At 36.8% G+C, this 24,212-nt stretch overlaps 1 protein-coding gene and 1 long non-coding RNA gene across 4 annotated transcripts in view; one reads left to right on the plus strand and one right to left on the minus strand.

Annotated features, from left to right (window-relative positions):
- The window catches only part of LRRC9 (leucine rich repeat containing 9), a 142,466-nt gene that overhangs the window by 22,505 nt on the left and 95,749 nt on the right, over window positions 1-24,212 (plus strand). The window contains exons 8-12 of the mRNA XM_055361940.1: window positions 2,150-2,305; window positions 11,315-11,511; window positions 12,412-12,543; window positions 18,071-18,247; window positions 18,578-18,695. Coding sequence (XP_055217915.1) covers window positions 2,150-2,305; window positions 11,315-11,511; window positions 12,412-12,543; window positions 18,071-18,247; window positions 18,578-18,695 — 780 coding nt within the window. The remainder of the gene's footprint in view (window positions 1-2,149; window positions 2,306-11,314; window positions 11,512-12,411; window positions 12,544-18,070; window positions 18,248-18,577; window positions 18,696-24,212) is intronic.
- The window catches only part of LOC129526751 (uncharacterized), a 128,779-nt gene continuing 123,382 nt past the window's right edge, over window positions 18,816-24,212 (minus strand). For 2 of the 3 annotated variants that reach the window (XR_008671494.2, XR_008671495.2), the window contains one exon: window positions 20,736-20,865. This is a non-coding gene — a long non-coding RNA (uncharacterized lncRNA). Of the gene's footprint in view, window positions 19,338-20,735; window positions 20,866-24,212 lie in introns of those variants that run through there. The other variant, XR_010130761.1, reaches the window with a different exon arrangement.

The raw sequence follows: 24,212 nt of genomic DNA on the forward strand, positions 1-24,212 counted from the left end.
GGCCCACCTGAGGTCAGCAGTTTGTAACCAGCCTGGCCAACATGGTGAAACCCCATCTCTACTAAAAATACAATAAAAATTAGCCAGGCGTGGTGGCAGGTGCCTGTAATACCAGCTACTCAGGAGGCTGAGGCAGGAGAATCACTTGAACCCAGAACGCAGAAGTTGCGGTGAGCCGATATCACACCACTGCACTTCAGCCTGGGTGACAGAGTGAGACTCCGTCTCAAAAAAAAGAGTTCCCTTTGCTCTGCATCCTCGCCAGCATCTCTCTCTTTTTTTTTTTCTGTCTTTTTGATAATAGCCATTCTAACTAGGTGAGATTATATTGTGATTTTTATTTGCATTTCCATGATGGTTAGTTAGTGATGTTGAGCATTTTTTCATATACCTATTGGCCATTTGTATGGTATCTTTTGAGAAATGTCTATGCAGTTCCTTTGCCCACCTTTTGGTTGGATTATGTGTGTGTGTGTGTGTGTGTGTGTGTGTGTGTGTTTCATTTGTGTGTGCGTATGTGTTGGTTTTTTTGTATTTTGTTTTTTTGCCTTTGAGTTGTTTGAGTTCGTTGTATATTCTGGATATGAGACCCTTATTGGATGAGTAGTTTGCAAATATTTTCTCCCTTCCATAGGTTGTCTCTTCACTCTGTTGATTGTTTCCTTTTGCTGTGCAGAAGATTTTCAGTTTAATATAGTCCCATTTGTCTATTTATGTTTTTGTTGCCCATGCTTTTGAAGTGTTAGTCATAAAATATTTGCCTAGATCAATGTCCTGAAGCATTTTCTCTCTTTTCTTCTAGTAGTTTTATGGTTTCAAGTTTTACATTTAAGTCCATTTTTTGAGTTGATTTTTGTATATGTTGAGAGACAGGGGTCTAGTTTCATTCTTCTGTATGTGGATATCCTGTTGTTTTAGTTTTCAGAATTTATTAGAATTATTTTTAGCTGTCACTGACCCACAGAATTTTGTATTGGATTTCCTATTGTCTCCAAATAGGCAAAAAAAAAAAAAAAAAAAAAAAAAAAAAAAAAATCAAGAAACACCATTTCCCATTTCTTAAGTTACGGTTTTTTCTTTTAACTCAGTTGTGCTTCAGAAATTAAGCTTTTCTTTATCAGATATACTTAATCAGTTTATCATGATCCTAAAACAAATTTTTTTCTTAACTGTTCTTTGTTATAATTGTTTTATTTCTGGCAGGGGAATTTGGTGATTTCAGTTGCAGTACTTCATAATATGCATGGGGAAAGAGGATTATTTTGGCCTCTCATCATACTATGTATTTGTTCCTATTCTGTCTTTTATGCCAGATAATTATATTAGGATCTTGATTATCCACTCCATACTAAGTAAATTTCATAAGAAAAGACTGCATCTGTAGAAAATATATGTCTAAGAGTGTAAATGCCTTCCAACTTATTCGCTTTCATTATTTCAGGTAAACAAAACCATGTCAGATTTTTTATAATGCTTCAAATTTGTTTATGGTCTCCTCAGATAGTTCTTTTTAACTAACATAACTCTCAAACACCATTTAGCTGGTGCATTTCTTAATTATGGAATTAATCAATTTATCATGATAAATTTATTAATAACTGAATGATGCATTGTTATTAAAGAACTCAAGATGAATGGATTTGATAGACATTTAGTAATTTGCTCAGCCTAACAAACATTCTTTTATACATTTGAAAAAAAATTATATTCCTTAGCCATGCTTTTAAAAAACGAATTGAGTAATGTTATATTTGCTTTTAATTCTTATTAATTTCTTTTATTCCCTGAGTTAATCAAATAGGAATAATGAGTTATATGTTTGCTCTAATTGTACTACCTCATTACCTACACTAGTTTATACATTAAATTTTATCTGTAGTCTCTTTTTGTTGTTATCCTGGAAATAAATGTGAATACGCCTCACACTTTATGCCTCACAAAGGAAATCTTTGGAATTTTATATTTTGTATTAAGTTTAAATATAGAACTCTGTGTAGCCATTGTCACTCCAGCTATCATCATTATTAGTAACTAAGCACGCAAATCATCTAAATTGTTATATAGAACATACTGTATTTATATAATACCACTAACAATTGCTTATAATTTGTTTCAGCTAATTTTTTGTTGTTTTCTTTCTTACTTTTAGACCACAGCAATGAAAAAAATAATGTATTATAATATGCGTATAAAAACTCTTCAGAGGCATCTTAAAGAAGACCTTGAAAAACTGAATGATCGAAAATGCAAATTACAAAAGTTGCCAGAAGAACGAGTAAAATTATTCAGCTTTGTGAAGAAAACTGTAAGATTTAATAATGTAAAATTCCAGTGGCCATACCTTAAGAAAACCGTTAGATAAGATAGCAAGCAATATCTTTTAAATTATGTATATACACACATATATAATACACACACACACACACTCACACACACACACACATATGTATTTACTACTGAATTTCAAGTTAAGCTTGCCCCCAAAAAAGTTTTGATTCCAGGTACTTAACTAAGCTACATTCTGTGCTTAGAAATCTGCAATTCAAAAAAGGTATAGGCTTATTAAATTATGAATTTTGTTTAAAAAACTGTGTATTTCAATATGATTTAGAGTGTTACAAAAATTATTAGACTTATTCAGCTGTGTTTTTATTAGATGCCAGTAGGCTGTGCTCACAATTCATTTTCTTGTTTAAAGTGCTAAAAAAAAAACCCTTTCCTAATAACATTAAGGTATACAACAAAGTGGGAACTTTAAATCAAGCTATATTTTAGTAGTATGTATGCATTTTTATTTAGAATAAATTGGATTTCTTTTACTAAAAGTAGACCCTGAAAAAGTAAGCATTATTTAACTCAAAACAGAATCTTGTATATATAGTAATTCCTGTATTTTTTTCAGTATGAGGAAATAATGGATTATTCAACAAATGGTGTTACAAAAATAGTCAAACTATTTGGGAGCTGGAGAGTTGGCTCCTTCATTTGCACTTTACCAAATGTAAATACCAGTAGGAAAAAAAAGAATTAAATGTAAAAATGAAAACATGAAAAATTGAAGAATAAATATATAGATGGATATATTTATCTGATCTCAGCCTGCTAAATGAAAGAAATACTAGAAATCACAAAGGAATAAAATGTAGATTTGATTTTTTAAAAACCAGTGAAATGCTTTTGTATTTAAAATAATAAATGTAAACAACAAATGAAAATCTGAAAAAATGTCTTCAACAAACATGATGGACAAAGAGTCAATATCCTTAGTATAAAAAGGTGCTCATATGTAAAACAAATAAAAGGTAAATGTCTAAATAGAAAAATTGAGCAAAGTACATCAACTAGAATTTTACAAGAGTAGAAATAAAAATGACTAATAAGCATTTGAAAGAACTCAATTTGATGATTAATTTCCAAATGTTAATTAAGATAACAAGAAACTGTTTCACCTATAAACTGTCAAAGTATGACACATGACAGTACTCAGGCTGGTGAAGATGGATGTGACACACTAGATACCACTTATGGAAGTGTAACTTTGGTCATATGTATAACAGCCTAAAAATGCTGAGTTTTTGACCCGGTAAATCTACTTCTAGCACTCTATTGTAAATACGTATATAAAAGGATATATATATAAATATTTATATATATCATTGCACTATTAATAATTAAAAAATTGGAAACTAAATGTTTAATAAGAGAAGAGTTGTATACTCAAGACAGAATAGTGTGTAGCTATTAATATTAAAAACCAAGGTTTTGAAATATATTTAATGCTTTTTTAAAGTGAGCAGTTCTTATTATAATTAGAAAAATATTCTTAAAGTAAAACATTAATAAAATTTAATTAAAATTAAAATTAATAATAAAAAAGATTATTTCCATAAAAATCACAAGAGATCAATATATGGATATCATTTTATATCCACTATTTTCATGTGCAAATGCATGTATTAAGTAAAATCTGCAAATGAGAAAAATAATGGCTATAGATATATACAAATATATATATTTTAATGAATATGCTTAATGTATTTTCTAACAGCTGGATATATCTATTATAGAGGAGTACAGATAACTAGTAAATTTCCACTTATATATATTTTCCCTTATAGAGTACAATTTATCTGTTGTTGTTGTTGTTGTTGTTGCTTTTATTTTCCTTTAAATTCTGGGATACATGTGCAAAACATGCAGGTTTGTTACATAGGTATACATTTGACATGATGGTTTGCTGCACCTATCAACCTGTCATCTAGGTTTTAAGCCCCGCATGCATTAGGTATTTGTCCTAATGCTCTCCCTCCCCTTGCCCCCCACCTCACAACAGGACCTGGTGTGTGATGTTCCCCTCCCTGTGTCCAAGTGTTTTCATTGTTCAACTCCCACTTGTGAGTGAGAAAATGTGGTGTTTGGTTTTCTGTTCCTGTGTTAGTTTGCTGAGAATGATGGCTTCCAGCTTCATCCATGTCCTTGCAAAGGACATGAGCTCATTCTCTTTAATGGCTGCATAATACTCCATGGTGTATATGTGCCACATTTTCTTTATCCAGCCTATCACTGATGGGCATTTGTGTTGGTTCCAAGCCTTTGCTATTGTAAATAGTGCTGCAATAAACATACATGTGCATGTGTCTTTATAGTAGAATGATTTCTAATCCTTTGGGTGTATACCCAGTAATGGGATTGCTGGGTCAAATGGTATTTCTGGTTCTAGACGTTTGAGGAAATGTCACACTGTCTTCCACAATGGTTGAACTAATTTACACTCCTACCAACAGTGTAAAAGTGTTCTTATTTCTCCACATCCTCTCCAGCATCTGTTGTTTCCTGACTTTTTAATAATCACCACTCTAACAGGCATGAGATGGTATCTCATTGTGGTTTTGATTTGCATTTCTCTAATGACCAGTGATGATGAGCTTTTTTTCATGTTTGTTGGCGGCATAAACGTCTTCTTTTGAGAAGTGTCTGTTTGTATCCTTCGACCACATTTTGATGGGGTTGTTTTTTTCTTGTAAATTTGTTTAAATTCCTTTAAGATTCTAGGTATTAGACCTCTGTCAGATGGGTATCTTGCAAGAATTTTCTCCCATTCTGTAGGTGGCCTGTTCAATCTGATGATAGTTCCTTTTGCTGTGCAGAAGCTCTTTAGTTTTATTAGATCCCATTTGTCAGTTTTGACTTTTATTGCCATTGCTTTTGATGTTTTAGTCATGAAGTCTTTGCCCATCCTTATGTCCTGCATGGTATTGCCTAGGTTTTCTTCTAGGGTTTTTATGGTTTTGGGTTTTACATTTAAGTCTTTGATTCATCTTGAGTTACATTTTGTATAAGGCTTAAGGAAGGGGTCCAGTTTCTGTTTTCTGCATATGGCTAGTCAGTTTTCTCAGCACCATTTATTAAATAGGGAATCCCTTCCCCATTGCTTGTTTTTGTCAGGTTAGTCAAAGATCAGATGATTGAAGATATGTGGTGCTATTTCTGAGGTCTCTCTTCTGTTCCATTGGTCTATATATCCGTTTTGGTACCAGTACCATGCTGTTCTGGTTACTGTAGCCTTGTAGTATAGTTTGAATTCAGGTAGCATGATGCCTTCAGCTTTATTCTTCTTCCTTAGAATTGTTTTGGCTATACAGGCTCCTTTTTGGTTCCATATGAAATTTAAAGTAGTTTGTTTCTAATTCTGTGAAGAAAGCCAATGGTAGCTTGATAGGAATAGCATTGAATCTATAAATTTCTTTGGGGAGTATGACCATTTTCACGATATTGATTCTTCCTATCCATGAGCATGGAATGTTTTTCCATTTTTTTGTGTCCTCTCTTATTTCCTTGAGCAGTGGTTTGTAGTTCTTCTTGAAGAGGTCCTTCATGTCTCTTATAAGTTGTATTCCTACGTATTTTATTCTCTTTCTAGCAATTGTGAATGGGAGTTCACTCATGATTTGGCTCTCTGCTTATCTATTATTGGTGTATAGGAATGCTTGTGATTTTTGTACATTGATTTTATATCCTGAGACTTTGCTGAAGTTGCTTATCAGCTTAAGGAGTTTTGGGCTGAGAATATGGGATTTTCTAAATATACAATCATGTCATCTGCAAACAGAGACAATTTGACTTCCTGTCTTCCTATTTGAATACACTTTATTTTTTTCTCTTGCCTGATTTCCCTGAACAGAACTTCCAATACTATGTTGAATAGGAGTGGTGAGAGGGGGCATCCTTGTCTTCTACAACACTTCCAGCTTTTTCCCATTCAGTATGATATTGGCTGTGGGTTTGTCATAAATAGCTCTTATTATTTTGAGATATGTTCCAGCAATACCTAGTTTATTGAGAGTTTTTAACATGAAGGGCTGTTGAATTTTATCAAAGGCCTTTTCTGCATCTATTGAGATAATCATGGTTATTGTCATTGGTTATGTTTATGTGATGGATTATGTGTATTGATTTGCTTATGTTGAACCAGCCTTGCATCCCAGGGATGAGCTGACTTGATCGTGATGGATAAACTTTTGATGTGCTGCTGGATTTGGTTTGCCAGTATTTTATTGAGGATTTTTGCATCAATGTTCATCAGGGTTATTGGCCTGATATTTTCTTTTTTTGTTGTCTCTCTGCCAGGTTTTGGTATCAGGATGATGCTGGCCTCATAAAATGAGTTAGGGAGGAGTCCCTCTTTTTCTATTGTTTGGAATAGTTTCAGAAGGAATGGTACCAGTTCCTCTTTTTACCTCTGATAGAATGTGGCTGTCAATCCATCAGGTCCTGGACTTCTTTTGATTGGTAGGATATTAATGACTGCCTCAATTTCAGAACTTGTTATTGGTCTTTTCATGGATTCAACTTCTTTCTGGTTTAGTCTTGGGAGGGTGTATGTGTCCAGGAATTTATCCATTTCTTCTAGATTTTCTAGCTTAGTTGTGTAAATGTGTTTGTAGTATTCTCTGATGGTAGTTTGTATTTCTGTGGGATCAATGGTGATATCCCCTTTATCATTTTTATTGTGTCTATTTGATTCTTCTCTCTTTTCTTCTGTATTAGTCTAGCTAGTGGTCCATCTATTTTGTTGATCTTTTCAAAAAACCAGCTCTGGGATTCATTGATTTTTTTGAAGGGTTTTTCATGTCTCTACCTCCTTCGGTTCTGCTCTGATCTTAGTTATTTGCCTTCTGCTAGCTTTTGAATTTGTTTGCTCTTGTTTCTATAGTTCTCTTAATTGTGATGTTAGGGTGTCGATTTTAGATCTTTCTAGCTTTCTGTTGTGAGCATTTAGTGCTATAAATTTCTCTCTTAACACTGCTGTAGCTGTGTCCCAGAGATTATGGTACGTTGTCTCTTTGTTCTCATTGGTTTCAAAGAACTTATTTCTGTCTTAATTTTGTTATTTTCCCAGTATTATTCAGGAGCAGGTTGTCAATTTCCATATTTTTGTGTGGGTTTTAAGTGAGTTACTTAATCCTGAGTTCTATTTTAATTGCACTGTGGTCTGAGGAACTGTTTGTTATGATTTCCATTCATTTGCATTTGCTCAGGAGTATTTTACTTCCAATTATGTGGTCGATTTTAGAATATGTGCTGTGTGTTGCTGAGAAGAATATATATTCTTGATTTGGGGTGGAGAGTTCTGTAAATGCCTATTATGTCTGCTTGGTACAGAGCTAAGTTCAAGTCCTGAATATCCTTGTTAACTTCCTGTCTTGTTGATCTGTCTAATGTGACAGTGGGGTGTTAAGGTCTCCCACTATTATTGTGTGAGTGTCTAAGTCTCTTTGTAGATCCCTAAGATCTTATTTTATGAATCTGGGTGCTCCTGTATTGGTTGCATATATATTTAGGACAGTTCGCTCTTCTTGTTGCATTGATCCCTTTACCATTATGTAATACCCTTCTTTGTCTTTTTTGATCTTTGTTGGTGTAAAGCCTCTTTTATCAGAGACTAGGATTGCAACTCCTGCTTCTTTTTTACTTTCCATTTGCTTGGTAAATATTCCTCCATCCCTTTATTTTGAGCCTATGTGTGTCTTTGCACGTGAGAGGGGTCTCCTGAATACAGCACAGCAATGGGTCTTTACTCTTTATCCAATTTGCCAGTCTGTGCCTTTTAATTGGGGCATTTAGCCCATTTACATTTAAGGTTAATATTGTTATGTGTGAATTTGATCCTGTCATCATGATGCTAGCTGGTTATTTTGCACATTAATTTATGCAGTTTCTTCATGGTGTCATTGGTCTTTATATTTTGTTATGTTTTTGCTGTGGATGGTACTGGTTTTTCGTTTCTCTATTTAGTGCTTCCTCTTGTAAGGCAGGCCTGGTGGTGACAAAATCCCTCAACGTTTGCTTGTCTGTAAAGGATTTTATTTCTCCTTCGCTTATGAAGCTTAGTTTGGCTGGATACAAAATTCTGAGTTGAAAATTCTTTTCTTTAAGAATGTTGAATATTGGCCCTCACTCTCTTCTGGCTTGTAGGGTTTCTGCAGAGAGATCAGCTGTTAGTCTGATGGGCTTCCCTTTGTAGGTAACCTGACCTTTTTCTCTGGCTGCCCTTAACATTTTTTCCTTTGTTTCAACCTTGGAGAATCTCACAATTATGTGTCTTGGGGTTGCTCTTCTCGAGGAGTATCTTAATGGTGTTCTCTGTATTTCCTGAATGTGAATATTGGCCTGTCTTGCTAGGGTGAGGAAGTTCTCCTGGATAATATCCTGAAGTGTGTTTTCCAACTTGGTTGCATTCTCCCCATCACTTTCAGGGACCCCAATCAACCAGAGATTTGGTATTTTCACATAGTCCCATATTTCTTGGAGGCTTTGTTCATTCCTTTTCATTCTTTTTGCTCTAATCTTGTCTTCACGCCTTATTTCAGTAAGTTGATCTTCAATCTCTGATATACTTTCTTCTGCTTGATAGATTTCAGCTATGGATACTTGTGTATGCTTCATGAAGTTCTTATGCTGTGTTTTTCAGCTCCATCAGGTCATTTATGTTCTTCTCTAAACTGGTTATTCTAGTTAGCAGTTCCTGTAACCTTTTATCAATGTTCTTAGCTTCCTTGCATTGGGTTAGAACTTGCTCCTTTAGCTCTGAGGAGTTTGTTATTACCCACCTTCTGAAGCCTACTTCTATTAATTCATCAGTCTCATTCTCTGTTCAGTTTTGTGCCCTTGCTGGAGAGGAGTTGCAATCATTTGGAGGAGAAGAGGCATTCTGGTTTTTGGAATTTTCAGTGTTTTTTGTGCTGGTTTTTCCTCATCTTCATGGATTTATTTACCTTTGATCTTTGAGGCTGATGACCTTTGGATGGGGTTTTGTATGGGGGTCCTTTATGTTCATCTTGATGTTGTTGCTTTCTGTTTGTTAGTTTTTCTTCTAACAGGCCCCTCTTCTGCAGGTCTGCTGCAGTTTGCTGGAGGTCAACTCCAGACCCTGTTCACTTGGGTATCAGCAGTGGAGGCTGCAGAATAGCAAAGATTGCTGCCTGCTCCTTCCTCTGGAAGCTTCATCCTGAAGGAGCACTGGCCTGATGCCAACCAGAGCTCTCCTGTATGAGGTGTCTGTCGACCCCTGTTGGGGTGTGTCTCCCAGTCAGGAGGCATGGGGGTCAGGAACCCACTTGAGCAGGCAGTCTGTCCCTTAGCAGAGCTGGTGCACTGTGCTGGGCGAATCCCTCTTGTCAGGATTAGCTGCTGTCTTCAGAACTGGCAGGCAGGAACGATTAAATCTGCTGCAGCTGTGCCCACAGCCACCCCTTCCACCAGGTGCTCTGTCCCAGGGAAGTGGGGGTTTTGTTTGTAAACCCCTTACTGGGGCTGTTACCTTTCCTTCAGAGATGCCCTGCCCAGTGAGGAGGAATCTAGAGAAGCAGTCCGACCACAGCCGCTTTGCCACCCAGCCCAGACCTCCCAACCTCCTTAGCACTGTCAGGGAAAAACCACCTACTAAAGCCTCAGTAATGGTGGACACCCCTGCCCCAACCAAGCTCAATCGACCCAGGTCGACTTCAGACTGCTGTGCTGGCAGCGAGAATTTCAAGCTAGTGGTTCTTAGCTTGCTGGGCTCTGTGGGAGTGGGACCCGCTGACAAGACCACTTGGCTCCCTGGCTTCAGTCCGCTTTGCAGGGGAGTGAAAGGTTCTCTCTCGCTGGGGTTCCAGGTTACCCTGGGGTACGAAAAAATACTCCTGCAGCTAGCTCAGTGTCTGCCCAAACAGCCGCCCAGTTTTGTGCTTGAAATACAGAGCCCTGGTGGTATAGGCACACGAGGCAATCTCCTGATCTGCAGATTGCAAAAACGGTGGGAAAAGCATAGTAACCCGGCTGGGTAGCACAGTCCCTCACAGCTTACCTTGGCTGGGGGAGGGAGGTCCCTGCTCCTTGCACTTCCTGGGTGATGTGACACCCCACCCTGCTTCTGCTCACCCTCTGTGGGTTGGACCCACTGTCTAACCAGTCTCACTGAGACGAACAGGGTACCTCAGTTGGAAATGCAGTAATCACCCACCTTCTGCATTGGTCTCACTGGAAGCTTAAGACCAGAGATGTTTCTATTCAGCCATCTTGGCCCCTCGTCAGTACAATTTATCTTTAAATTACATAAGGCTGAGATTAGAGTTAGACAAAAGAGGTTCTTGCTGTGGGCCCAGAATTTAAGGGAGTACCCAAAAACCTTAAGTAATCAAGATAAATAATATTCAATGCAACATTTTTAAAATATCCAAATTAATGCAAAAAGTTCATTATGATAAATTTAAAAACCCCAAAATAACAAAATCTTAAGACCAGTGCTGTGCTGAGTCATGTAAGAGACTAAGACAAAAGGAAATTGTGCACCCCTATATATATGTTTTTGTGTAATTTTAATAGTTATTTTTTTCCAGAACACCAGTGGTGAAAAATACTGAAAAATTGAAAAGTACGTGTGTTAAAAATTACATTATTTGAATTTTAAATATTTGTACTAAAACCAGTATTTATTTTAACTTTACTTTGGCTTTAATAGAGGTGAACTTATTAAAAATATTTGAAAATCTGTTGCTTTGCTTATTTTCAACTGGGAGATTGCCCTGTTTGAAGTGGTTAAGGTCGGCACTTGGTCAAGAGAAACTGGCTGACTGAATTTGCACCCAACTTGAAATCACATGTTTGGCATGTTTTTATGACATCTGGCCTGTTTATTACCTAGATTTCCACTTTGTTCATTTAAATTAGACATTTGTTTAATAGATCCCATTAAACCTTAACATCTGAATTCCGACTTTGCCTAGACCATGTTTTATTTTTATTTTGCTCTCTGACACATTGTTTTCCACAGTTGGAACGAGAACTGGCTGAACTCAAGGGCTCGGGCAAAGGGCATAGTGATGGATCCAATAACAGTAAAGTAACTGATCCTGAAACACTGAAGAGTTGTGAAACTGTCACTGAAGAACCAAGTCTTCAACAGAAGATACTGACCAAACTAAATGCCTTGAATGAAAGGGTAACATTCTGGAACAAAAAACTAGATGAGTATGTTTAATTAATTATCTAGTTGTTCTGATTTGAAACGGAGAGAATCAGAATGTTTTGGGCCATCAGTTCACCCTAGTTCCCTTCTTCAGGAGTGTGAACAATTACAGTATGAAGTAAAGCATGAAATACATTCTTAGTACTAGTTCCTAGTACATATAAGCATCATGGGTTAAAAGCTGGCTTACAGTTTTTTGCAGAGGCAGTTCTTAATTAGGAACAGTAAGCTTCCCCCCAGTGGCTTCCTGTCCTATCACTGCTCTAGTGTCGGCAAACTAAAAACAATAGAGCCTCTGCTGGTGGATAAACTCACCAAATAGATGAGACCTGGCAAAGCCCAAACACAGTAGAAACAAGTTCAGGCTCAGTTATCAATTAGAAATGTAAAGCAAGAAGGCTTAGCAAGGACTGTGAATTTTTTTATTTACTAAGGCACTAAGTGGATAAATTAGTGTGCCCTGTGATAATACTAACAATAATAGTAACATATATTGGGTTTTTACTTTGTGCCAGACTCTTTGCTAAGATCTGTACATGTATTTTGTATGTAACTCTCAAAACAGCCATTTTAGGAATAAGGACTATGAATATTGCCATTTTACTGAGAAAACTGAGGCATAAAAAGTCCAAGTGACATGTCTGAGATCTGAAAGCTGTAAGTGGTAGAGCAAGGATAGTCTTCTAGCCTTCACATATTCTGAGAGCAGCAAAATTAAAGGTGATTTTAATTGCCAAAAATAGAATGTCTTTGACATGGTTTAACTGTTAACACCAAGCTTTCTTTATCCATTGAAAGGAAGCCTTGTGTTTTAACATCAGTTAAAAAAAAATCTATCATAAGTTTTAATGTTGTGATTTTTAGATCATTCTAATAGCTGTATGTATTTTTCTCTCCAATAGAATTGAAGCAATTTATCATATTGAAGTAAAACAAAAGAAGAAAAGTCATGGCTTATTGATCCCACTTTTGTTAATTGAGTTAGAGACTGTGGGAAATTTCCATTTTGAAGAAGGCACTCGATCTGATGACTGGTAAATCTGTTAGAAATTTAGTATAGCTTTAAAAATAACTTAAGTACTTAGGATCATCAACCAGAATATCAACTTATAAAATCTTAAAATGTCCCATTTTTGAAACATTTCTCATGCAGAATATTCATCTATTGAAAATTGGCAGGCATCTATTGAAAACTGAAAATTACCTACTTTCCACCTATACATTTCTGTTTATGCCATTACCATGAGCCAACCTTGAAGACATCCTAATGGTTTATCATTGCTCTTTACCCAATTTTTCTTAGCCCAAGAGCAGAATATAATTTAGAAAAAAAAAGTTTATAATCAAGTTTTAATTTTTTAAATATGTTTATACTGTTTGTTTCTGGACTGGATATAGTGCATGATTCTGAATATTGGTTGAGAAACTGGAACAGAGCAGGAATGCCAAAGCAGGATTGGCAACAGCAGGTTGCCAACATGGGAAGAGACTGTCTAGCAAATCTTCTGTAGGTCTGTGGTCAGAGTGGAACCCACTGTTTAGAGATAGCTACAGTCAGGGTGCACACGAACACTACATGTTAGCATAAAGTATATGCTTATACCAGGAATTCAGGTCAAAAGCTTGTATCAACAAAAATGGAGAGACAGCAGAATCAAGCAGAAAGCAGACAGCCAGGCTTTAGAACCAAGGCCTACTAGTAGATACTAGGAAGTGGTTGTGTTGCTTCAATTAGAGGGGCACAATTTCAAATTACCCTTAAAAAAAGTCTTGAAGAAAAATATTGTTAAGTATCACTTTCACATTTCTGAGTCATTTTTTCAGAACTGAAGAGCCTGTGAAACAGAGAAAGATTGCTCTAGAGCCACACAGTAGGAACTGGGTACATGGAAATACACCAGGAGACATGTCAAACTATAGAATGGACTTGGCACATAACCCTGGAGCATGATTTTACTTGAAGTCAATGTCAAAATAAATACTAATTTTTATAGTGTATAATGTAAAACTTACACTAACTTTTTAGAAAAAAAACTGTTATTGTTATGGGTTACTTTAAACCAAGTCCCCTGATTTCTATTAGACATGGCTTTTTTCTCACCTCTGTGAGTAAAAGCTTCTCAAAGGTCTTGGGAGAACTCTGATGGAAAAGTGTAAGAAGCTCTTCGCAAGGGAAAAAGAGGCCTTTGAAAATACTTTCCTTTGTATTAGTACATCCATTTGCCCAGCAGTTACTACTGTTTGCTTAACCACATTTTTTGATTTTTATATACAAAGATATAAAAGGTGTTCATCCAGCTCCCATGTAAACAAGTAAAGGCCTTGATTTTTCAAGTGCAAAAACTGAATGGTGTGTCTCTACTGGGTGCACATTTATATTCACTCAACCTAAACAGGATTTTTTTTTTTTGAGATAGAGTCTCGCTGTGTCCCCGAGACTGGAGTGCAGTGGCCCGATCTCAGCTCACTGCAACCTCTGCCTCCCAGGTTCAAGTGATTCTCCTGCCTCAGACTCCGGAGTAGCTGAGATTATAGGTGCATGCCACCACACCCGCTAATTTTTGTATTTTTAGTGGAGACGGGGTTTTGCCATGTTGGCCAGGTTGGTCTCAAACTCCTGGCCTCAAGTGATCTTCCCACCTCGGCCTCCCAAAGTGCTGAGATCACAGGCATGAGCCACTGTGCCCAGCTCCAAACAGGATTTTTAAAAATTATTTCTGTTTCTTTTTAAATTATTGCAAAGGAAACTCTTTGCAACAAGTGGATTAGTGAAAAAAAAATGTAAAAGCAAAATGACCAAAAAGCCATTTAGATAACTATGTCAGCCTGATAGTAAATTGGATAGCTTTGATGGATTTTGATTAGCATTAACCTGTTTACTTGGTTTTAATAAGAGTAACCTTGATTTGTTTTAAGGAATATATCAAATATATGTTAGCAGAATTTAAAGTACTGTTTTTTAGTTTTAGCATACTGCAAGTTTGGCTACTTTTCCTCTGATCTTTTATGTATGTTAAGAAATAACTACTAAGTGCTTTAAATTGCTATGCTACATTTCTAGTTGTTTTATTTAAACACTGACTTCTCCTATTAATATTTTTAAGGCTAAGGATCCAGTATTTAAATAAAAAGTATTTCAGTAGAACTAGGACTGAAAGATTTTCTGTTAAAATTATCTTTATGTCTTTAACAACAACAAAACACTGCATGTTTCTAATTGTATGTCATTATCTCTTAGCTTCATTTCTTTTATGAAATAAAATTATTATATTTTCCAGTTTAAAAAAATCTTATTTTATAGAGACATGCTAGTTGAGTGGATTGTTGCTACTATACCTTTATTAGTATAGATTTGTATTATTTACCGATGTGTTGCCAATTGAGTTGCCCATTGACATCATACAACATTTATCAAGTAGGGACTCCAAAGCATAAAAGATGCTGTCCTTGTGCCTGAGAAGCTGTCAGCCTGGTCATAGATACAGTGTATTTACAACAACAACAAAAAAAAACCTTTAAAATACCACAAAACAATATATAAGTGACTCTGTAAGTTCCTTTGGGGAAGATATGATGTTTTGTATCTTATAAGACATAACATCTAGCATGGGACTGGATTAATAGCCCAGTACATATTTACTAGTTGAAGCTTCCATATCACTTTATAGATACACAACAGTTTTGCTTTGGTGTATATAATGACTTTCAGTAATTAATCTGCCTCTTTATAAAGATTTCATGCTATACTATCTCAAGGAGCTACATAAGCAGAAACTTTCTGTTTTACAGGGCTTTGAAACTGTTGATTTAAGTCAGTAAGCCTGTAAAAGTATTTATTAAACCTTTATATAGGATTATAAAGTATATTTTAATAGATTACATTAAGCTTCAAACATTTAAAAATGTGTGTAGCCTACATTTGCTAAATGAGCACATTATTATATATTAACAAAATGTGTAGGCATCCTTCTGTGTAACTGAATATATTAGTCATTGATATATATCATTGTGAATGTTTATACCTTCAAGTACCACTGAATGAATGAGGGTAAGGTACACAGTTCAGCTGACTCTAAAGGATTTGAACAGGAGTTATGATTAGTTTAGAAACCATACAGTGGAGAATATTGAATCCTCTACTGTAGGTGAAGAGTCTGAATGTAATTTGGAAGGTAACAAATGGCTGCAAAGGCTTTTGTTTTGTTTTATTGGCAGACTTCACCTACAGTAAAGGATCAATGTTCTCCACTGTATAGTTTTAGACTATCATAACTTCTGTTCAAATCTTTTAAAGTCAGCTGAACTGTGTACCGCACTGCTCTTGAAGCAAACACAGTACTCCACCACATAAGTGGTTTTGTTTGTTCTGCTTCCTTCACCCAGAATGCTTTCGCATACCTCACACTTACTTCATCATTGCTCAGCTGCTGAATTCCTGGGCAACATAAAATCTCCACGAAAAAATCATACTTCATAGCTCCTGCCTTCCTGGGGGACCAGCCTAGGAGCTAGGTATTGTTTATTCATTCCTTCCACCCATTCATGAGACGCCTCAAGCCCAATATCCACTATATAGCAAAAACTTTATCTAAAACGCCTACAGCCCTAGTTTCTATCAGAGTGCAGAAAGCTTCCAGGACATGTTACTTAGGGGAAATTTGACAGATTTAGGCCCAGCAAATGATCCCTCTGTAGGACGGGCAGTAGCTTCCCCACCTCAGATGCTAATGTGGCTGTTTTGTAGGTACTCTAAACTGGTTAGCAGGCATCATGCTTGATTGCAACACTATTCATATCTGTCTCCTCTACCAGACTGCGAGCTCCTCTGGGATTAGTTTGGTTTAGGCAGCTCTCCTTTCAACTCTAAGGGAGAAGTAATTTATAAGATCCTGGCTGCATTGATTAAGTATTTGCTTGTGAGAAATATAGATGCCCTAAATTAGGAGCTCAGCTATTAGGCTCGGGGAGAGACTACCCATCAGGAAGCTCACCTCTGTGACCTTAGCTCACACCCATTTCAGACCCTGGTTGATTATGTAGGTGAGGACCTAGATCTTTCATTAAAGGCAAATGTATTCCTTTTAAGACCATTTACTTCCTTCTCAAAATGATCCGTTTTTCAATCTCATCTTAATCTAGGTTCTGTGCTAGACAGGACCGGAATTTTATGCGTATGGCCAGGTGAGGGCAGCAGAGAGCAAACAAGCACTTTAGTGTTATTTTCACACAGCTGGCCCCTGCTCCTCCTCCTCCAATTTTCAGATCAAATATCTTAACGTCTCTGAAAGGTCGTCCCCAAGGCCCTATCTTAAGTAGGTCCCCTTTGCATTCCTTACCCCAAGCTTCTCTTCAGAGCCTTTTTCAGTTTAGAAATTTTATTTCTGGCTTTACTTGTTTAGGCTTCATTAGAGCAGACAATGCCTCTTTCACATCCGTGTTCATTGTCAGTAAGTTATTTCAGTAGTCCAATGAGAGATCGTGGTGATTTGGATTAGGATGGTAACAGTGGTGATGATGAAACATGATCACATTCAGGATGGATTTTAGATGTAGAGCCAGGCGGACTTGCTAAAGAATTAGATACTGGGGCCGGGCGCGGTGGCTCACGCCTGTAATCCCAGCACTTTGGGAGGCCGAGGTGGGCGAATCATGAGGTCAGGAGATTGAGACCATCCTGGCTAACACGGTGAAACCCCGTCTGTATTAAAAACACAAAAAATTAGCCGGGCGTGATGGCGGGCGCCTGTAGTCCCAGCTACTCGGGAAGCTGAGGCAGGAGAATGGCGTGAACCTGGGAGGCGGAGGTTGCAGTGAGTGGAGATGGCGCCCCTGCACTCTAGCCTGGGCGACAGAGCGAGACTCCGTCTCAAAAAAAAAAAAAAAAAAAAAAAGATACTGGTGAGGAAGAAAGGAGAGGATTATTCCTACGGTTTTGACTTAAGCTATCAGTTAAATGGTGGTGCCATATACTGAGATGGAAAATACTCAGAGGAGCAGGTTTGGGGTGCAGTGTTAGTTATGTTAGGTTGGAGTCACCTATTTAACATGCAGATGGACATACCAAGTAGGTAGTTGGATATTCAAGTCTGGGTATAACCAGCTAAGTTGAGTAGAGATCAAGACTAGAAATAAAATGTTGTAATTTATCAGGATGTATATAAAGCCAAGGAACCACGTGAAATCATCTAGGGAGAGTGTTCATGGAAGCAAGAGGAAGGCCAAAGGCTGATCCCTGGGCAGTTCAACATCTAAAAGTCTGTCTGAGAAGACCCAGCAAAGAAAACTATGAAAGAGCAGCCAATAAGAGGAAGGCGTATGAAGTTTCCCTGAAGCTAAGAAAGTGTTTCAGAAAGTGAAGATTGCTCAACCAACCTGTCTTCCAGGCAGAACAAATGTGCAATAAATGAATAAATAAACGGAGCCACTATATGATTACTGTATCTTTAGCAAAAAACACAAAATATGAGCTATAACTTTTATCACATGTAGTTTTCTGTTCTTAAACATTTTAAGGAAATCTATTATTTTCTTCATGTATATTCTGTATGTATTCCCACATAGGTTTAATTTCTGCTATGAATTAATTCTGTCACGTTTTTGTGCCTGGGACTTCAGAACATACGGTATTACAGGAGTAAAAGTAAAACGCATCATTAAAGTTAACAACCGTATTCTGAGACTAAAATTCCAAGAGAAATTTCAAAAGTTTTTGGAGAATGAAGATATGCATGATTCAGAGTAAGAAGCTGAATTCTTTATGGAACAACTTTACAAAAGTGTGACTGTATTTGTAAAATTTCTATTTTAAAAGTTTACAGTATTAAAAATATACATATATCTTGTTAGTAAATGTTTCCTTTTTATGCATCTCCCATGGCCAGGATGACCTCATAATTTATCCACATTGAGCCTGTTTTTGAGGTTGAAGGCAGGGGAGCTATTAATAATGACACTAGAACATTGCATGTCAATGACAAATATCCCTGGCAGGACATATGGTTATCTTATCTATGGCTAAGCTTTTGTGAAATCAATCCTCAAACTTTTTCTGTTTCAATTATTCTTAAGGAGCTACCGAAGGATGCTGGAATGCCTTTTTTATGTTTTTGATCCTGAAGTTTCAGTGAAGAAAAAGCATCTTCTACAAATACTTGAAAAAGGATTCAAAGACAGTGAAACAAGCAAGGTAGCATAAAATGTCATTTAGAATAATGCTTTCTTCCTAGCAAGTGGAGCTCTGCCACTGGTTAAGCATGATTTCCCAATCCTTTTATCCATATTTATAGTAAACTTCTACTGCTGTTTCACAAAAAGCTTAGTGTTATCATGGAAAGTATAGCATCTTTCCTCTTTGGATTACTACTGCCTGACCCTACTTAATCCTTCTAGGCATCTTATTTTTATGTTGTGTTCCTTTTGTTGATGGTTTTGAAATCTGCTTTTTAAATTGGTTATAAATCTTTAATCTGTTGTAAACTCTCCAGAGTCTTTACCTTGTAGCAATTCAGTCACTTAACTCCATTGTACTTTCTAGCTATTGCTTTCCTTTTACTGCTACCATTTCTTTATTCTCTACTTCACTATCCCCATCTTGCTGCTGATCTTGCTTTATCATTGGTCACTTCTGATGCCCCAAGTATCCAACCAATCTTTCTCGGACCTCCACCATCTTGACAAGGCAGCTGTAGCACACTGGTGTAGAGCAGCGCTTCCCAACCTTTTTCACATCATGACACACATAAAATGACAATATTCCTGCATTTGGATCCCGATTTCACTCCTCACCAGCTATGTGACTCCACCTCTCTGTTAATCTGTTTCTTCCTATCTGTAAAATGAAGATAATAATAATATCTATTTTGCAGAGTTGTTGTTAGGATTTAGTGAGATAATGCATTAAAAATTTCTTGGATATTGGTACACCAGTGTTCATGACATCACTATTCAAATAGCCAAAAAAACTAGAAACAATGCAAATATGCATCAACAGATGAATGGATAAACAAAAGTGGAATATACATACAATGGAATGCTATTCAGCCATAAAAAGAAATGAAACTCTGAAACTTCCTACAACATGGAAGAACCTTGGAAACATTATGGTAGAGAAATAATAAGCCAGACAAAAATGGAAAAATATTGTATGATTCCATGTATGTGAAGTACCTAGAATAGGAAAATTCAGAGACAGAAAGTAGAATAGAGGTTACCAAAGGCTCTGGGAGAGGAGGAGGTAGGGAGTTACTGTTTAATGGGTACAGAGTTTCAGTTTGGAATAATGAAAAAGTTCTGGAAATGGATGGTGGCGATGGTTGCACAACAACGTGAATGTACCTAATGCCACTGAATTGTATGCTGGAAAATGGCTAAAATGGTACATTCTATCTTATGTACATTTTGCCACAATAAAAATATCACCTCCCCAAAAAAGCATTCCATCCACTCAATGGAGAATGGGTTTGTGGGAGTAGAAGCAGATGACAAGGCACTATGTGGGGGAGCTATTGCAGCAGCTCAGGCCATAAAGGTTGGTACTGTCACTGCAGGGTGGTGGTGAGAGTGCCCTCATTGTACTTTATGGAGAAGTAAGAAGGAGGTGAGGAATTCAGGGTTTTACAAGGCAGAGTGAATTGCTCACATTCGGTCCAGAGAACTATGAACCATTATCGGGAGAGGGTAAGGGAAGGATGAGGCTAACACTTCTATGTTTTCCACCTACCAGCCCCTGTGCTGAGTACTTTATCTTCTGCATCTCCTAAAAGAGATGAACCATCTCCTTTAATTCTCCCACAGCTCTCTGTGCTGCTCTGTCCAAAAGAGTAGCCACCACCCACATGTAACTATTAAGCATTTGAAATGTGGCTAGTCCAAATTGAGTATGCTGAAAGTTTAAAACAAGCACCAGTTTTTAAAGACTGCGTATGGAAAAAAAACACTATAATTTTTATATTAGGTACATGTTGACATGATAGTATTTTGGATGTATTAGATTAAATAAGATATTTTATTAAGATTTGCCAAAAAAAAAATCTCTTGGACCAATGCCTGGCACCAAGAAAGTTTTTGATATTTTATTTTGATATTTTGATATTTTATTTTGAAAGTTTTAAATATTTTTATTTTTGAATTTTTACAATTGTCTGAAACATTTGACACTATTGATTGCCTTCTCCTTTTTGAAACTCTCCTTTGGCATCCATGATATTACACTATTGTTATCCTCCTATTTTTCTGATTGTTATTTGCTTCCTTTTTGTTCCCCATTTTGCTTCTAAACATGAGAATACCACAGGTTAAAGTCTCCTGATCTTCCCTTTTTTCTTCACACACCATCAATTACTGTCATTGTTAAGATCCTAGAAATGGGAGAAACATCAGTGTGTAGCAGGTAAAAGATCAGATGAGCTACATTTCTGTGCTATGATGTGTACATAATGGGTCAGGATAAATATTTATGTTCTGCATTGTTTAAGAGATGGGCTCTGATTTAAAAGACAGCTGTGTAAGCAGTTTAGAAGAGAGGTTTGGCTAAGGTTGGCAGTATCTACAGGCAGAGGGCTGGCCGTAGTGGGGAAGAAGAAACTATTTGACTAGCAAACATATCTAAGGTTAAGTCCACTTTCTAGTTGGAAGAGGAAGGATCTCTTTCTATCACTTCAGGATGAAGTGTTCAGTAGTAAGGGTGGGAGAGTATGTGAGTAAATCTGCTCACATAGCTTGAGTTCATTCCCTACCGAATACTGTTTGTAATCAAGGACTTGGTCAATAAACGCAAAGAGTATCACGTATTCACTTATGGTTTCTCCAAAATGTATATCTTCAGTTAGGCTATCTCTTCCTCTCTGCTCTGCCACCTACAGCTGCCATTCCTGCATGGTTAATATACTTTATTCTCTTATATAGTGTGTCTAAAACCAGCCTTTTAAAACTGTAAGTTCAGGGTTACGTGTGTAGGTTTGTTATTAGGTAAACTTGTGTCATGGGTGTATGTTGTACAGATTATTTTGTCACCCAGGTATTAAGCCTAGTACCCATTAGTTATTTTTGCAGCTCCTCTCCTTCTTCCCACCCCCTCCCTCCAGTAGGCCCCAATATCTGTTGTTCCTCTTTATGTGTTCATGTGTTCTCATCATTTAGCTCCCACTTATTAGTGAGAAAATGTAGTATTTTGGGTTTCTGTTCCTGTGTTAGTTTGCTAAGGACAATGGCTTCCAGCTCCATCCATGTTCCCGGAAAGGCTGCATAGTATTCCATGGTGTATATGTACCACATTTTCTTTATCCAGTCTGAGCATATAGGTTGATTCTATGTCTTTGCTGTTGTGAATAGTTTGCAATGAACCTATGTATGCACGTGTCTTTATGATAGAACGATTTATATTCCTTTAGGTATATACCCAGTAATGGGATTGCTGGGTCAAATGGTAGTTCTGTTTTTAGGTCTTTGAGGAATCATCACACTGTTCTTCACAATGGTTGAACCAATTTACACTTCCATCAACAATGTATAAGCATTCCTTTTTCTTCACAACCTTGTCAGCCTCTGTTATTTTTTGACTTTTTAATAATAGCCATTCTGACTGGTATAAGATGGTGTCTCATTGTGGTTTTGATTTGCATTTCTCTAATGATCAGTGATGATGAGCTTTTTTTCTTATGCTTATTGGCCACATGTATGTCTTCTTTAGCAAAGTGTCTGTTCATATCCTTTGCCCACTTTTTAATGGGGTGATTTTTTTTTGTAAATGTGTTTAATTTCCTTATAGATCTGGATATTAGACCTTTGTTGGATGCACAGTTTGCAGAATTTTTCTCCCATTCTGTAGATTGTCTGTTTACTCTGTTGTTTCTTTTGCTATGCAGAAGCTCTTGAATTTAATTAGATCCCATTTGTCAATTTTTGCTTTTGTTGCAATTGTTTTCAACATCTTCATCATGTAGTATTTGCCCATTCCTACGTCCAGAATGGTATTGCCTATGTTGTGTGAGGGTTTCGATAGTTTTGGGTTTTACATTTAAGTCCTTACATTTAACTCCACCTTGAGTTGATTTTTCATATATGGTATAAGAAAGGGGCCCAGTTTCAATCTTCTGCATATGGCTAGTCAGTTATCCCAGCACCATTTATTGAATAGGGGTTCCTGTCCCCATTGCTTGTTTTTGTCAGCTTTGTTGAAAATGAAATGGTTGTAGGTGTGCAACCTTATTTCCAGGCTCTCTATTCTCTGTTCCATTGGTCTATGTGTCTGTTTTTGTGCCAGTACCATGCCGTTTTCTTACTGTAGACCTGTAGTGTAGTTTGAAGTTGGATAGTTTGATGCCTCCAGCATTATTCTTTTCGCTTAGGATTGGCTTGGCTATTTGGGCTCTCTTTTGGTTCCATTTGAGTTGTAAAATAGTTTTTTCTAGTTCCGTGAAGAATGTCACTGGTGGTTTGATAGGAATAGCATTGACTTTATAAATTGCTTTGGGCAGTATGGCCATTTTAACAATATTGATTCTTCCTGTCCATGAGCATGGAATGTTTTTCCATTTGTTTGTGTCATCTCTTATTTTAAAACCAGGCTTTAATCTTTTGCTCATAAGCAGCTCTCTCCTGGTCTTCTTTCCTGATTTCCATAACAATACTGTCATTTCCTTCACTGAACATGCTCAAAGCCTTGGAATTATGTTCAACCCTCTCTTTTCCATTATCCCCACATCTAATCATTTTCCAGTGGCTCTTCATTTCTCTCCCTAATCCCATTGCCTGCCACCACTTTCAACCCTTAGAACTTTCCTTCTAATCTCTGCCATTGTTTCCCAATACGCAACACTGCCCTTGGTCATGCCCTCTAGTTCTTCCATTTTTCACAGTACAAATTAATCTTTCTTAAAACATTATTTTCATAGTGCACATTGCACTGTGTCCATGACGAGAAACTTTCAGTAGCTTCGCATTACATATAATGATGATGTCCACATTCCTCTGCCTGGCATTGAAGGATAGATTGTGACAACCCTCACAATCTATCTTCAACCTAACTCCCTATTACCAAATATGCCAAGTGCCCCTAATGAAGTATGTAGTCTACTTGTGATTCTCCTAAGTACAGCTCATACCTCCCTTTGATGAAATGCTGTTTTCTATTTCTTCCCTGTAACAGACTTACTGATCCTTTAAGTCCCAACTCAAGGGTTTCTTCCTTTGTGTGGCTTTTCCTGAATTTTCAAACAGTAGGTGCCCTTTTACCTAGTTTGCAGGTTAATCCAAAAAGTCAGTTAAAATGGAGAACTGTAAACAAATGATTTACTTAACAAATCCTTTAATATAACTTAAAATACAAATTTACATTCATGTGTCAATCTTCTGTGTAGGGCCAAAGCCTTTGACTATGAAATTGGAACTCTAAGTAGTCTTTCTTGTATCAGCCATAACCATGTTTCATATTAGTTTTGTTTTCCTTAAAGTTGAGCATGCACTTAAAGATTCTTGCAAAGTAACTCAAATGTAAAAATCCTTCTAGTTTGTCTGATTCCCCCCACCACCCCAAACTTTTGCATTTGCTTTATCTACACATGCCTTGCCAGAAGTTTTTAATGATTATCTTCTATTGAATTTTACTAAATTTTCCAAAATTGTTCAAAGAAACAACTCCTCTTCTATTTTATAGCTTTAAATAATATGCATAATTTCATAACAACTACAACTGGCCTAAACAAGC

This window comes from Gorilla gorilla, chromosome 15 (genome assembly GCF_029281585.2).
Source record: "Gorilla gorilla gorilla isolate KB3781 chromosome 15, NHGRI_mGorGor1-v2.1_pri, whole genome shotgun sequence".
In the NCBI taxonomy this organism is placed as follows: domain Eukaryota; kingdom Metazoa; phylum Chordata; class Mammalia; order Primates; family Hominidae; genus Gorilla; species Gorilla gorilla.